This window comes from Podarcis muralis, chromosome 13 (assembly GCF_964188315.1).
Source record: "Podarcis muralis chromosome 13, rPodMur119.hap1.1, whole genome shotgun sequence".
Lineage (NCBI taxonomy): Eukaryota > Metazoa > Chordata > Lepidosauria > Squamata > Lacertidae > Podarcis > Podarcis muralis.
This window is the reverse complement of record NC_135667.1, coordinates 39,775,589-39,790,076: the sequence shown is the minus strand read 5'-3', so window position 1 is coordinate 39,790,076 and position 14,488 is coordinate 39,775,589. Positions and strand designations below refer to the sequence as shown.

Genomic DNA, 14,488 nt, shown 5'->3' with positions numbered 1-14,488 from the left:
TGCATCCTTCTCTCCAATGGAAGAGGGGTCATTTTTTCCACTCTCCGTTAGGATCTTTTTCAGATGCTCCTGTCTGAAATAGGGTTCAGTTTTTTGTACAGGGAGAGTTGTGTGCTTCTTACGATAGAAGCAAAAAAAAAATCTAAATTCTGGACTCGAGGAAAGCAGTAATCTGTGAGTTGTGTGCAACCTGTGATTATGCATTATTATGCATGGTTGATTTTGCTTTTGCTATTATTGATGTCTTGGATCCCACAGCCACTTCAGATGCTGTGATTAGCAGAGAATCGGGCTAAAACGTTTAAAACAAGAATACGTTACGGGGGCAACCATTGGAAATCCTGTTCAGCCTCCACCACTCTGGGCTAAAGCATTGCCTTTATACTTTTGGACTTTGCAGCCGTGAAGGCTAGAATGGTGCTTTTAAAAAGAAAGGATCAAGGCTGAGATTCTTTGCTGTGCAGAGATTTCTGCACTTTCGTGGTGGAATTGTGACATCCGCAGTCTTGTGTAATGGGCAGTGAACATAACATCTGTTCTTCCTGCCAAGGGGCAGTGATTTTCAGCAGATAGCTACTGTGGTCCCAAATACTTTTCAGGAGCATGTTCTGAAACAGGGCCACACCACCCTCCCTCTCTTGAAGATAAAAGCAGCCAAGTTAAGCAGATATGTTTAAATTCATGGCGTTAGTCAAGTCTATGATGCTACCCTGTGATGCTACTTGCATACCTGGAACAGAGTTGAAAAGATATTCTTCACAGCAATATAAAATGTCTTGATGTTAAACATACGTTTTAGAAATACATTCTCAGTGAATGGAAGTGTTTAACTTATGAACCCATTGTGTGGATCAGGGTTTGTTGAGTGCAACTGTGAGAAGCAGTATCTGGTACTGGAAGCTTCAAGGTCAGGGGAAGAGTCATGGGGTGATTCCAGGTATCGACTGCATCAGGAACAGCCGGACTACAAGGGGAAGTGCATCTAAGTTAGGGGTCAGCAACCTAAGGCCCATGGGCTGGAAGCAGCCCGCAGAGGTCGTTTGACCGGCCCACGAGCCACCCCCAAACCGAGCTGCCCACTCGTGCACTGCGCTAAACCGAAGAATGGGGACTCGCTTCCGTGGTGCTGGAAATCACATATGCGCAGACGCCAAAAATCGTGGGCTTGCGCGCACGCACCATCTGGCCCACGGAGGGATCTCTGCGGGACCGATCTGGCCCAGGCAAGATAAACTTTGCCGACCCCTGATCTAAGTAATAATAGGTACTAGTGAATGGGAGAGGGGTGGCTATGCCACTGTTTTTGAGCACCCTACGGAGGTGCTGCCCTAACGATACGATACAATACGATACAATATATGATACAATACAATAATCTTTATTGCCATTGTCCCATACAGAACAACGAAATTGAAAATCTACCTCAGACATTCAGAAACCAACAAGTCTGCTATCCCAGCCTGGTTAGCCCCCTAAAAACTCTGATATCCCATAATTAAATGCAATATACTCCCATAGGGACTACCTTACACTGCATTTAAAACCAAAATCGCATTTGAATAGAAACTGTTTCTCAGGCGGCTAGTCCTAGTCTTTATAACCCTGTACCTTCTTCCAGAAGGCAGAAGCTGAAAGAGATTATTTCTGGGGTGCGCAGTATCCTGCACTATCTCTGCAGCTTTCTTATGGCACTTGGAAGCGTAGATTTGATCCAAGATGGGAAGAGTGCATCCAATTATTCTCTCCGCAGTCTTTACAACCCTGGACAACATTGTTTTTCCCCTGACTGTGCAGCTCCCAAACCACACACAGAGACCATAAGTTAATACACTATCAACAGTATGATGGTAAAAAGCCAGAGTGAAGTGGAATATGGAAGCAGCCTAATCCACATCTTCTCAGTTTTGAAATGAGGCAGTCAATGGTGCTGCGCATGAGATGCTGCTTATTGCTTCAGGGGAGAGGTCCTTCTCAAATGTGTGCTGCTGGACAGCAGTAAGCTCTTGGTGCAGAAATCTGTGGTTCGGCAGGCATGGGATGAAGCTTAATTCAGGTCCTTCATTCCTGCTCCATGCAGAATTTGGGGCAAGCACTTCCTTAACATTCCTTAACTGTTGCATCTGGGCAACACAGGTGCATATCTCTGAGTGCACTGCTTGAAGTGGTCTCTCTCTCTCTCTCTCTCTCTCTCTCTCTCTCTCTCTCGTGTGTGTGTGTGTGTGTGTGTGTGTGTCAGAGAGAGAGTGAGAGAGAGAGTATACACATTCTGTATTCCAGAAGTGTCCAAAATCTTTGCCTAGAAAACCCAGATTTTGTGATTGGAATAAAATGTGCAACAAAGGTTTGTTGGCATTAATTTCTTTTGCATAATTTATTGAGCTTCAGTTTATTTAGGATTTTTTTTACTTACTCGGGAAACAAAAAAAAGGGAGTGCTGGCAGTGATACCGTTTTAACATTTACTTTGGAGTATTAATCCTTGTAACAACCTTGTTAAGATTAGGCCAGTATTGTCTCCATGTTCTTTTAAAAATTCTATTATTAGTATTATTATTATTACAAACTATTACAGAAAAAGACTGTACACACACACACACACGAATTCATATATACATAATCCCCATATTCTTAACCAGTATGCGTTGCATTGCTAGAGAGGAATGGGAAAATACAGAGTTTAGCTTACATTGCTAGAAGGGTTAGGGACTAGGGGTTGTATCTATTGTTAGTCACACTCAGATTAGCTCTTCTGAAATTAATGGACCTGGTTAACTAGGGTATATTGATTTCAATGGGTTTGTTCTAAGTTGGGGTGAAAACCACTCTCTTGATGCTACTTTCTGGACATCGCCCCAATGGTAGGATTGGAACAACTGTAATATAGTTCACCCAGTTCCCATTCCTTGGGTCTGGTCCAGGAGGATACCGTAGTCGATGGTATCAAAGGCCAACAAGAGATCAAGAAACAGGGGCAAAGTCACATTGTTCCTGTCCTCCTTTCTACAGAGGTTATTCATCAGAGCGACCAGTGCCAATTCAGTTCCATGGCCAGGCGTGAACCCAAATTCGAATGGTTCTAAATCATCTAAATATGCCTACACCAGAAGCTTTTAACAGTTTCATAGAGAGAAATTGCTAACTGTAAAGAGTCTTCAAAAATGAGACTTTTTCTTTTTAAATAAGAGGCCCATAATAGTTAAATACTGAGCCCTGTAATGAGAAAAGCAACTTAAATTAGCATAATAGACTACGGAGGTTTCCTTTTTAAAGCAAATTCTTTTTCCACATTCTCAGCTAGTCTATGAACATAGTCACCCAGCCAAAGCAACGAGAGCTCAGAGGAAGAGGAAAAACGGAGGAAATCTTTTAATTTTACCAGCATTTCATGCCTATTAAAATCAAATTAATTTGCCTGATCTTGAGCGTTTGCCAGTTGTTTTGCATAAATAAGGGTCTCTGTTTTATGGAAGATAAACATGCTAATTAGATTTCTCTCTGTTTCACTCTCGCATGCACATACACTACACACACACACACACTATCCTGCAGACTTTGCTTTAAAAAAAAAAAAGGAGGGAGGGGGTAGGGTTAGTAATTAAAATATTTCAACAAAATGGAATGAAATGTACCCAGGCCTTGCAGCAGCGTTCCCTGGAAGGAACTGGTGAAATGAGCAATAATGGCCAATCATTGGTTTGCAAATGGAGTTCATACAAAATTGGACAATCCTGCTTTTGCATGGTAGTGAGATGCACAAGGCTGGCATGCTTTCTGAAAGTAATTACCCCCCCCCCCCTTTAAAAAATAAATAAATCCACAGTGCACCTGGATATTTTGAGCCTGTGAAATAAAGATCAGTATATTGAGAAGGAAGAAGAGTGCATTGTGTCTCCTAATGCCTCCTGTATGGATCACAAAAAATGGGGTGACATAATGCCTTGCCCCACAGGGATCACTGCATACCCCAAGTAGTGTTTCTCCACCACTGCAGGATGTTTGTGCAAACTGGTATCATCCTCTGCTAGATATAATTGTCACAAACCAAAGAAAGTTTAGCTGGCAATCATAATTTTTGCCCTAAGCATGTATGGTGTAGTGGTTAAGAGCGGTAAGTCTCGTTATCTGGGGAACCGGGTTCTCGTCTCCGCTCCTCCACATGCAGCTGCTGGGTGACCTTGGGCCAGTCACACTTCTCTGAAGTCTCTCAGCCCCACTCACCTCACAGAGTGTTTGTTGTGGGGGAGGAAGGGAAAGGAGAATGTTAGCCGCTTTGAGACTCCTTAAAAGGGAATGAAAGGCGGGATATCAAATCCAAACTCCTCCTCCTCCTCCTCCTCCTCCTCCTCCTCCTCCTCCTCCTCCTCCTCTTCTTCTTCTTCTTCTTCTTCTTCTTCTTCTTCTTCTTCTTCTTCTAAAACACCTTTCAAAGGGGAGGCAACATGGTCACAGGACCCTGTGGCATAGGGCTCATCCAGACTTCATTTTGTGCTTTTTTGGGGGTGGGTTTCCCCAGTTTCCCCACAAAAAGTCACTCTTTACGGACAAATAGGAACAAACAGCAAACCATGGAAAACCCAATTTGCTGTTTGCTCCGATTCTGCATTAAGGAGCGAGTTTTCATGGAGAAAGCACCGTGTGTGTGTGTGTGTGTGTGTGTGTGTGTGTGTGTGTGCTTGGACACAGCACTTTAAGGTGCCTAGAAAGCACAGGGCAAAATGTAAGTGTGGATGAGCCTATAGCCGAAAATCATCAAGGAAAGCGAAATCAGAGATACAAAAAAGAAGAAATTTCTCTTTCCTGTTAACAATCTACATATTTTTAAGAGGCTCAATTCATTTCTAAAGAACCTGAGTTTTCTGCAAGTTGAAACTTGTTCTAAGCATTCGTATATGCATTTCCCCCCACACACTCTGTCCCCCCGAACTTTGGTCCTCATCTCTCTGACGCCAGACAGCCATTGCCAAAGTCCTACACAATGAAGACAAACTTAGGCTGAAGATCTCACCTTTCATTGGGTTAGTGGTGGAAGAGACACTGGATGCACTGGAATGAAGAAACCTCCATGAAGGCCAAACTTCCATTGTGTTCCTTGGCATCATTCAGCCTCCAGACAGTGAGGGCTACACAGCTGTCAAGGTGTGCCAACCATGAAAGTTGCATGGCTGAAACTCTGGAGGTTCCTCCCTGTTAACCCACAGACACTGTGGTGTGGGATCTAAGGTGAAATCCAGCTTTCCTCTTCTCACTGAGATACACTTCCTCACTTACCAGTGGAGCAGTCTGCTGCTGGCATCAAAGGAAATATTAGATATAAGATTATGCACCAAAGTCGTGGATGCTGTCTGCCCACTATGTGCCAGCTTCACAGCAGAAAACAATAGCATCCAGCACTTGCAGAATGTCTTTGAGTTCTGTGAAGTAAACATGGAAAGGTCAAGGACCATCCACTGAAGTGCCATCTTGCCAGCTGTGGAGATTATAGATGCCTCTTGGCCAGCCTTCTTGTGTCCGCTGGAGGCCGAGTCAGAGAGATATCCACTGGCATTTGGTCTCTGTGGGGAGCTGAAGAAATTCAGTTCCCTCGCTTTCACTAAGCTGCTTCCAGACACCTTGCCCGTTTTCCAGAAACTGAACAAGTTATTCCAGCTAAAGAACTTTGATCTCTCCATATTGAAACCTGTTGTCTCTGCCACCATTATCAGCCTCCAAAACCAGATCAAAACCAATGGCTACAACTTCCAAGAGTTCCTTAATGAACTCAATGAGCAGTGCCACTGTGAGGACCAGAATGTACGGAGTTGGTTCTGCGACAAAGGTGTGCAATTGACTGACTGTTCCAAGGCACACCTGACAAAATTTAAACATTTCAAGGATACTTTCATGTGGTGCAAACTGCAGGATACATTCCCTAGCACTTCTCTGGAAATGATAAACACTTTCTCCACCATATTTAACCCCAAATGCTATCCTCACTTTTTAGAGGAAATTGGGAACTATGGTGCGGATGAACTGAACTTCCTTTTGCAGACGTATTCCTGTGTGGTGAGACTCGAGTGAGCACTGAACGGCTGTCCCTTCTTTAAAAAGGTAGTATTTAGCCTCAACCAGTTTTACTTCAAAGACCTTTGTGCTAAGCTGGTCTATTGGAATTCTGAGATGCATGAATTATTCCCAGACTTTGCCATCTTGGCTGCAATAGCTTTGGTGATGCCTTTTGGCTCTGCATTGTATGAGAAAATCAACAAAGGAATGCAACTCTTTAAGCAGGACCAGTGGTGAAGCCTTATTGGAGTTCACCGATTGGGTCTGCGTTGCTCTGGGACAGGAGGAAGGAAGTCAAAATGACACCGAGTTGGTTCAAAGAAAGAGTTTATTCTGCTCTCCAGATAGCAGAATATCAAATCCACAGCAAGTCCAAAGAAATGACAGGTTTCATGCAGTTTATATATCCTCCAGGCACCCTCTCACTCCTCCCCTAGGAGCGCAACCACGTTGGCGTACGTACACAGGTTGACATCACATATGTTCCTGCTCTGGTACTCTCAACCATAAAAGGATCTTCCTTCCTGTACTTCTGACCATAAAAGGATCTTCTTGTTCCTACTCCTATCTTGGAGCAAGAAGTCACTACTTCCGAGAACATGCTCTGGCGTTAGTCCCAGACTTGGGTCTCTGCGTCATTTGTAGTCAGGACATAAGATATGTCTGTGTCTGTTCTACTGGTAAAGTCAAGGCCAGTCTTGCCGTCAAACTGATAAGGGAGAGAGCTGTGTTCTTGTTTTGCATTTGCTCAACGGCTAAAGTTTATGCATTTTAGCTAAGGAGAAATGGGGATTTTGGTGCAGTTTAAAAACTGCCTGCACAGTCAGTTTTGGGGTTTGGGAAACCCATTCCTTCAGTGGGGCTTTTCAAAAGAAGACCAGGGCTTCTCCAGCATTCCCATTGATCGACCAACCCTCAACAAGTTTGATTTCACTTTAGCCATTGAGTATTATGAAAGCATGAGAGGAATGGACTATCTAATGGCACAGGCCAAGTAAGGTTTAGAAAGGGATGTTAGGAACACAACTTGAACTGAACCACAGCATTCTGTGAAAGTATTAAATTTTGCCAAAATTACTTGGACTGAGGGGCAGGGTAGAGAATGGAGTGCCTTACATTTTTAACTAAAGTACTTAAAGGTCAATGTGCTCTTCTTTTCCTACCCAACAAACAATTATCTTACCTCATCCTTAACTGCATTGAGTTTCAGGTTCCCAAATTCTGTGTATAACTAGTCCCAATATGAGTTCCCTGCATTTGGAAAGGGTCTGTTATTACTGAAAAAAGAGGGAAGGGTGTGTCTTCTGGTTTATCCCCAGTTCTCCTAAGGTCACTGTTTTTCTGAGTTTACAGAACCCTTTCCTATATGTTTCGCAAGTTGCTATAAGTAAGTTATGACTTTGGCCCTCCAGGTTTGCTGAAGCACATCTTCCATTGGCCCCAGCAAGTGTGGCCAAGGACCAGCGGTGATGGGAATTGTAGTTCAGCAACATCTGGAGGACAAAAGGTTCCCCACATCTGGTAGAAGTCCTCAATAAATCAGTCCCCTTACTGGAGAGCAAGAGATACCAGCTACCCTTTCTGCAATATTCTGGAAGGTGAAAGAGACACCCACATATCCTTCTAGGTGTGGGTGGAGAGGAAGGATGAACTCGTCTATAATTGTCTCTGTAATTGTCACTGATCTTTTTCATGCTGGGAGCAGAACCCTTGGGCACTTCCAGGCTGCTATTTTTGGATGGGATTTGATCACATACTAGCAAATTCAGGTTGCAGAGTTTTAGTTGATTGGAAGGTCTTACAAAACAAACCCTCTGCCCCCTAATGATCAGGGTTTTTTATTTTTTTATTTTGCAACAAGGAAAGGTAACAGGAAAATTCAGAAGGAATGCTTCTTAAATAGCGGAGTCATCTAATCTCCTGCAAACAAATCAGGATAAGTAGTCAATAAACAGGTTGTCTGGAAACAACCTTACTCCAGGACTGGGAATCCTCTCTACTCATGACCTAAAACAGCCTTTCCAATTCATTTAAATTTATTTGCTTGTATACAACTTAGAGGACTTTCTACAACCAACTGGTGTACACATTTTGTAAAATAAATAAAATTGTATTAAATCCCACTCTCCCCCCAAACAAAAAAGAAGTTGATCAAAGAGATTTACAGAATTGTTTTTTTATTAAAAAAAACAAGCACAAAAATAGCAAAAGCCTGTCCTAAAAACAGAATTGGCATACTAAAAGCAGTACCAGAGAGCAAGAACACAAAGAGCCAAAACTAGCAGTCAATAAATAAAATTAAGGAACAACACAACAACAACAACTTGCTTAAAGAGAGATGACTTCAGTTGCCAGCAGAACACGAATAGGGAAGAAGATAACCAGTGTGGTGTAGTCAGTGGCGTAGCGTGGGTTGTCAGCACCCGGGGCAAGGCAAGGAATTTGCGCCCCCTAACCCGTGGATTTTAGCACTCGAGTCTCTTCCACTAGATTAGTTAAAGAAATCCTTACCCCCTAAGCACATGTATTGTTTGTTACAGCCAGCACTGCAGTGAGAGAGAGTGAGTGAGCCAAGTAGGGGCAGAGAGCTGCGAGTGCAAGCGCGCCCCCCCCCGATGTTGCGCCTGGTGTGGCTGGCCCCCCCTGCACCCCCACGCTACGCCACTGGGTGTAGTGGTTAAGAGCGGTAGACTCGTAATCTGGTGAACTGGGTTCGCGTCTCTGCTCCTCCACATGCAGCTGCTGGGTGACCTTGGGCTAATCACACTTCTCTGAAGTCTCTCAGCCCCACTCACCTCACAGAGTGTTTGTTGTGGGGGAGGAAGGGAAAGGAGAATGTTAGCCGCTTTGAGACTCCTTCGGGTAGTGATAAAGCGGGATATCAAATCCAAACTCTTCTTCTTCTAACCTAACCTCTTGCAATTCGTGTTGCAAATCCCACCATGCCATATCCTGTCCTTTTTCTGCCATTCCACCCCCTTTCTTTGTGGGGCATGCCAGTGTAGGCAGTCAGACTTTGGCTCAAAGGGGATGGCTTGAGAACGTTGCCGTCATTGAGGAAGCGTGGTGCATGGGCTGGTCTGGAGAAGTATGTCCAGGAGGTTTTGGGGTCAGTATGATGGCCAAGGATTCTCAGATGGTTTAGCAGAGGCTGTGGTGTGCTGCCCCCAATAGGAAGGTGCTGTATGAGTTTGTGTGTGCATTTGTGTGTTTCCAGGATGCAGCTGAGAAGAAGAGGCACCCCATCACTCTCCATGCAACCTTTGCCTACCTGGGAGGGAAAGAACAATGATTCTCCTCTGGAGGTGGGAGGAGGGGGTGGGAAGAGAATGACACAGCTTAGAATGACACATCTATTGCCTGTGAAAGCTGATGGTCTGGAGGCAAATAAACACCAGCCCTAAAATCACAGGAGTTGCAGCCACTCAATTAATAAAATCCAATAAAACTGTAAATCTAGTTATGAAGCATGCTGGGCAAAAATTTTAAAAGTCTTCCGCGCTTAGAAAGAAAAAGCAAGCAACACCTCCAACCCACGCAAAACAGTTGCCACCTGGTGAGTAACACTAAAGAGGACACTCCAAAAACAAGGCAACATGAATGGGGTGGGCTTTAGTGCTGGGGAACAGGGGGAGATTCCAGAAAATTGGGTGGAGGCCACTCACAGAAGCCGCTATCTGAATTTCCACAATCTTCCCCTTCAGCTCCCATGCCATGGTGCACCCCATTAAACAGGGTCCCCCCAACTGTTAGGAGAGCCTTTCTCGGTAATAACAATAATAATAATAATTTATTATTTATACCCCGCCCATCTGGCTGGGTCCCCCCAGCCACTCTGGGCGGCTTCTGGGCGGCTACCAGGGTTGGGAATGTCACCTTCATCTCATTCCCTTCTGTATGTTAATCTATAGACCCAAGTCAGTATACTCTGCTCCAGCTTGCAACATAAACATGAATGGCAGCAGGGGGAGCCTTTGAGGGGGCATGTGGGAAGCTGCCAAGGAAAGGAGAGGGTGGGAAAATCAACTGCCCACCAATTTCTCCCACAAGAGGCTCTCCGGATCCAACCCTGAGTCTTCCTGGAGCAGAATGTCAGTCCAAGCACCAGTGCAGTGTTCACACCTGGCCTCGTTCCCTTTCATCTGCCATCGGGCTCAGCTTGCAATAATCGGAGAAAAGGATGGTTTCTACTAATATCAACCTCCTTACCCAGCAGGCTCCTTCCTTCTTTGAAGCCAAGCAAGGAAATGGCTCGTCTCCACTAAGATTGTGTCATTCTATCTAGGTCTCCGAAGACCTCACCGTTCTTGTTGAGGCAAATCCTTTTAATTGAGTGTCTAAATTAACTGCTAAAAATACATCCCACAGCTGCTGCATTGGAATATCGCTGACAAGATATTGCAGTCCGGGAGAGAGAGAAGAGGACAGGCTAAGAAGCACAGGCCTGCTTGAAAAATAACCCAAAAGGTTAACCTTGTTTTGAATGAGACCTAGAAATGGGAAGTAGAGAATCGCCCAACAGCCATGCCCACAGGCAGAATGGCTTGTTCTGTTTATTTAATATATCCAACTCTTCCTCCAGGGCAATTGGAAAAGTGTTGGTCACTTCCTCATCATATTGTGAAGAAGGAACAATAAGAGTCTGGTAGCACCTTAAAAGCTTAACGTGTTTTTGCAGCCTGAGTTTTTGTGGACCAGAGTCCATTTGGTCCTAAGCTGAAACATGTTATGTGTGCAATGCACACTCCTGTCCCTATACAGTACATACATGCGTAAAAATAGTGGGTGGAAATCAGTTTATACTGGATCAAAAGGGCATGGAAGGTGGCACTGCAGTAAGTCTGACACATTTCTGTGTGAAACCAAAATGGAAAATAAGAATCTTGTTCACAGCAGCAGCAACTGATGACAATACAGTCCTTATTGCTATTCTAATTTGCCATCTGAAGCCAGTCCGTTATAGGTGACAAATATACCTTCATTCTTGAATGAGTCTGGCATCAATGGGATCAAGTTGAATTTTACTGAATTCTAGTCCCCCTTTGAAGTCTTCTTGTTGAAGTAGCTAACTTTGAGGTCAGCAGCCTATCCTGAGAAGTAGACAGAGTTCATTCCATATTGTTGGTGCACTATCCAATCAAATCTACCCTCCAAGCACGTTACTGAATAACTAAGCTATTCATTACGTCTGGATGTCTAACGTTTTCTAGTTTATGTAGTATATGTACTTAATTCTTACTCATTAGACACATATGTCTTATAGTCTGGTTTATTGGGAACTAGGACTGAATGATGGCAGAAAGTGAGGAGGAATTAAAGAACCTTTTAATGAGGGTGAAAGAGGAGAGCGCAAAATATGGTCTGAAGCTCAACATCAAAAAAACGAAGATCATGGCCACTGGTCCCATCACCTCCTGGCAAATAGAAGGGGAAGAAATGGAGGCAGTGAGAGATTTTACTTTCTTGGGCTCCATGATCACTGCAGATGGTGACAGCAGCCACGAAATTAAAAGACGCCTGCTTCTTGGGAGAAGGGCAATGACAGGCCTAGACAGCATTTTGAGAAGTAGAGACGTCACCTTGCCAACAAAGGTCCGTATAGTTAAAGCCATGGTTTTCCCAGTAGTGATGTATGGAAGTGAGAGCTGGACCATAAAGAAGGCTGATCGCTGAAGAATTGGTGCTTTTGAATTCTGGTGCTGGAGGAGACTCTTGAGAGTCCCATGGACTGCAAGAAGATCAAACGCATCCATTCTTAAGCAAATCAGCCCTGAGTGCTCACTGGAAGGACAGATCGTGAAGCTGAGGCTCCAGTACTTTGGCCACCTCATGAGAAGAGAAGACTCCCTGGAGAAGACACTGATGCTGGGAAAGATGGAGGGCACAAGGAGAAGGGGGCGACAGAGGACGAGATGGTTGGATAGTGTTTTCGAGGTTACCAGCATGAGTTTGACCAAACTGCGGGAGGTAGTGGAGGACAGAGATGCCTGGCGTGCTCTGGTCCATGGGGTCACGAAGAGTCGGACACGACTAAACGACTAAACAACAACAACAACAACAAGGACTGAATCTCGTGACCTTGCTAACATGTGCTGGAGTCCAAAATAGTAAACACTCATGTTTTGAGGAAGCAAGACGTGTGCTGTAACCATTCTAAAAATGAATACAGTTATCACATCCAAATGTAAAATGGTCATTCTGTACTGTAGAAAAATGCCTTCTTTTTAGCTGACAGATGCGGGTGTATTGTATTTTTTTTTTTTTAAGAAATATTTATTCAAGATTTTTTACATTTAACACCCAACACATATAATCCCATACCCAACAATACAATAAACAAACAAACAAACAAACAAAATAGCAGTAGAAATACATACAAAAAAGAAAGAAAGAAAGAAAAAAACAAAATTATGGCATCATGTCCAGATTCTTAATATTCATCACTTTTGAACTTCCTCACATCTTCCATTCCTGCTTTCCAGGTTTATAAAATTCTATACAGCAAATTATCACCTTGTTTCAATTTCTTATTTGTATTTTTCCCCATATTATGTCTCTAGGTTTAAATTTATTTTCCAAAAGCTTAAATACTTAATTAGACATAATATTAACCAAAAAATTAACTTTTTCTCAAATTTCACCTATTCTCAGATTCTTATCAACTAACTTACTGATGCCACGTTTATTTTTACCCTTGCATCATCTTAACACTCATACGATTTACAATGTTTTTGTAAGTAGTCCTTGAATTTCTTCCAATCCTCTTCCACTGCTTCCTCTCCCAGGTCGCGGATTCTGCCAGTCATTTCTGCTAGTTCCATATAGTCTATCAGTTGCATCTGCCATTCTTCCAGCGTGGGCAAGTCTTGAGTTTTCCGATGTTTAGCTATAAGTATCCTTGCTGCTGTTGTTGCATACATAAAAAATGTGTAATCCTTCCTTAACACCCTCTGGCCGACAATGCGGGTGTATTGTAGAAGCTCTGTCACCTGGGTGGTATCACAGATTTTGCTCTTACTGCAAGAATATACCGTATTTACTCGAATCTAATGCTCAACCTTTTTGGCCAAATTACGTTGTGAAAATTGAGATTCGCATTTGATTCAATGGCACCTTTACATTTCGCCAGTAGATACTTTTTTTGGTTTCAAGGTTCTGGAAATTGAGGTGCGCATTAGATTCGATGCCTCATTAGACTCAAGTAAGTACGGTAGATTGCATTTTGACGTGGATGTGAATGGCAACTGGGAAGAAGAAGAGAAGAAGAAGAGTTTGGATTTGATATCCCGCCTTTCACTCCCTTTAAGGAGTCTCAAAGCGGCTAACATTCTCCTTTCCCTTCCTCTCCCACAACAAACACTCTGTGAGGTGAGTGGGGCTGAGAGACTTCAAAGAAGTGTGACTGGCCCAAGGTCACCCAGCAGCTGCATGTGGAGGAGTGGGGAAGCGATCCCGGTTCACCAGATTACGAGACTACCGCTCATAACCACTACACCACACTGGCTCCCTAGGTAGGTAAAAGGAATGCATCTTATGTAGTGGGCAGGGTTATCTCCCCTTTTCTCATAGACTTTTGTCACATAGAAAATGGGAGGCATTAACAATAAAGGCTCCGCCTCCTCACCACTGCTGGGTTCTATATGTTACCAGTGCTAATGCTGGGAAAGCATGTAGCGCCTTGACAGCTCCACATGGCAACCAATTTGGCAGAACACAAATGGACACAGTGGACGTGATGTAGTGCTGCTGACATGTGGATGACATGTGAATACGGCAGCTAGACTGGTGACTGGGAGCGGCGGCCAAGACCACATAACACCGGTCTTGAAAGATCTACATTGGCTCCCAGTACGTTTCCGAGCACAATTCAAAGTGTTGGTGCTGACCTTGAAAGCCCTAAACAGCCTTGGTCCAGTATACCTGAAGGAGCGTCTCCACTCCCATCGTTCTGCCCGGATACTGAGGTCCAGCACCGAGGGCCTTCTGGCGGTTCCCTCGCTGCGAGAAGCCAAGTTACAGGGAACCAGGCAGAGGGCCTTCTCGGTAGTGGCACCCGCCCTGTGGAATGCCCTTCCACCAGATGTCAAAGAGAACAACAACTACCAGACTTTTAGAAGACATCTGAAGGCAGCCCTGTTTAGGGAAGCTTTTAATGTTTAACAGACTATTGTATTTTAATATTTTGTTGGAAGCTGCCCAGAATGGCTGGGGAAACCCAGCCAGATGGGCGGTGTATAAATAAACAAATATATTATTATTATTATTATTATTATTATTATTATTATGCACACCCTAAGGGAATATAATATAAACACTTCTCTAGGACTGGATGGCAGGCAGACGAGTGAGTCAGAGGAGGAAAAGGGTGGAACGCTGACAAGCGCAGCAGGAGAGTCAGCGATACTGCATCGGATTGGGATGGTTGGGTATTGGGGCTGAAGGGAAAA

At 43.9% G+C, this 14,488-nt stretch overlaps 2 protein-coding genes across 7 annotated transcripts in view; both read left to right on the top strand.

Annotated features, from left to right (window-relative positions):
* The window catches only part of ZNF385C (zinc finger protein 385C), a 167,941-nt gene that overhangs the window by 105,054 nt on the left and 48,399 nt on the right, over nt 1-14,488 (top strand). The gene's annotated exons all lie outside the window — the stretch shown is intronic.
* Nucleotides 4,944-6,326, top strand: C13H17orf113 (chromosome 13 C17orf113 homolog; the record flags this gene model as incomplete). Its single annotated transcript, XM_077917439.1, is given in 1 exon segment — nt 4,944-6,326. A coding segment is annotated over 1 exon segment (1,335 nt), but the record flags the coding sequence as incomplete, so codon positions are not given.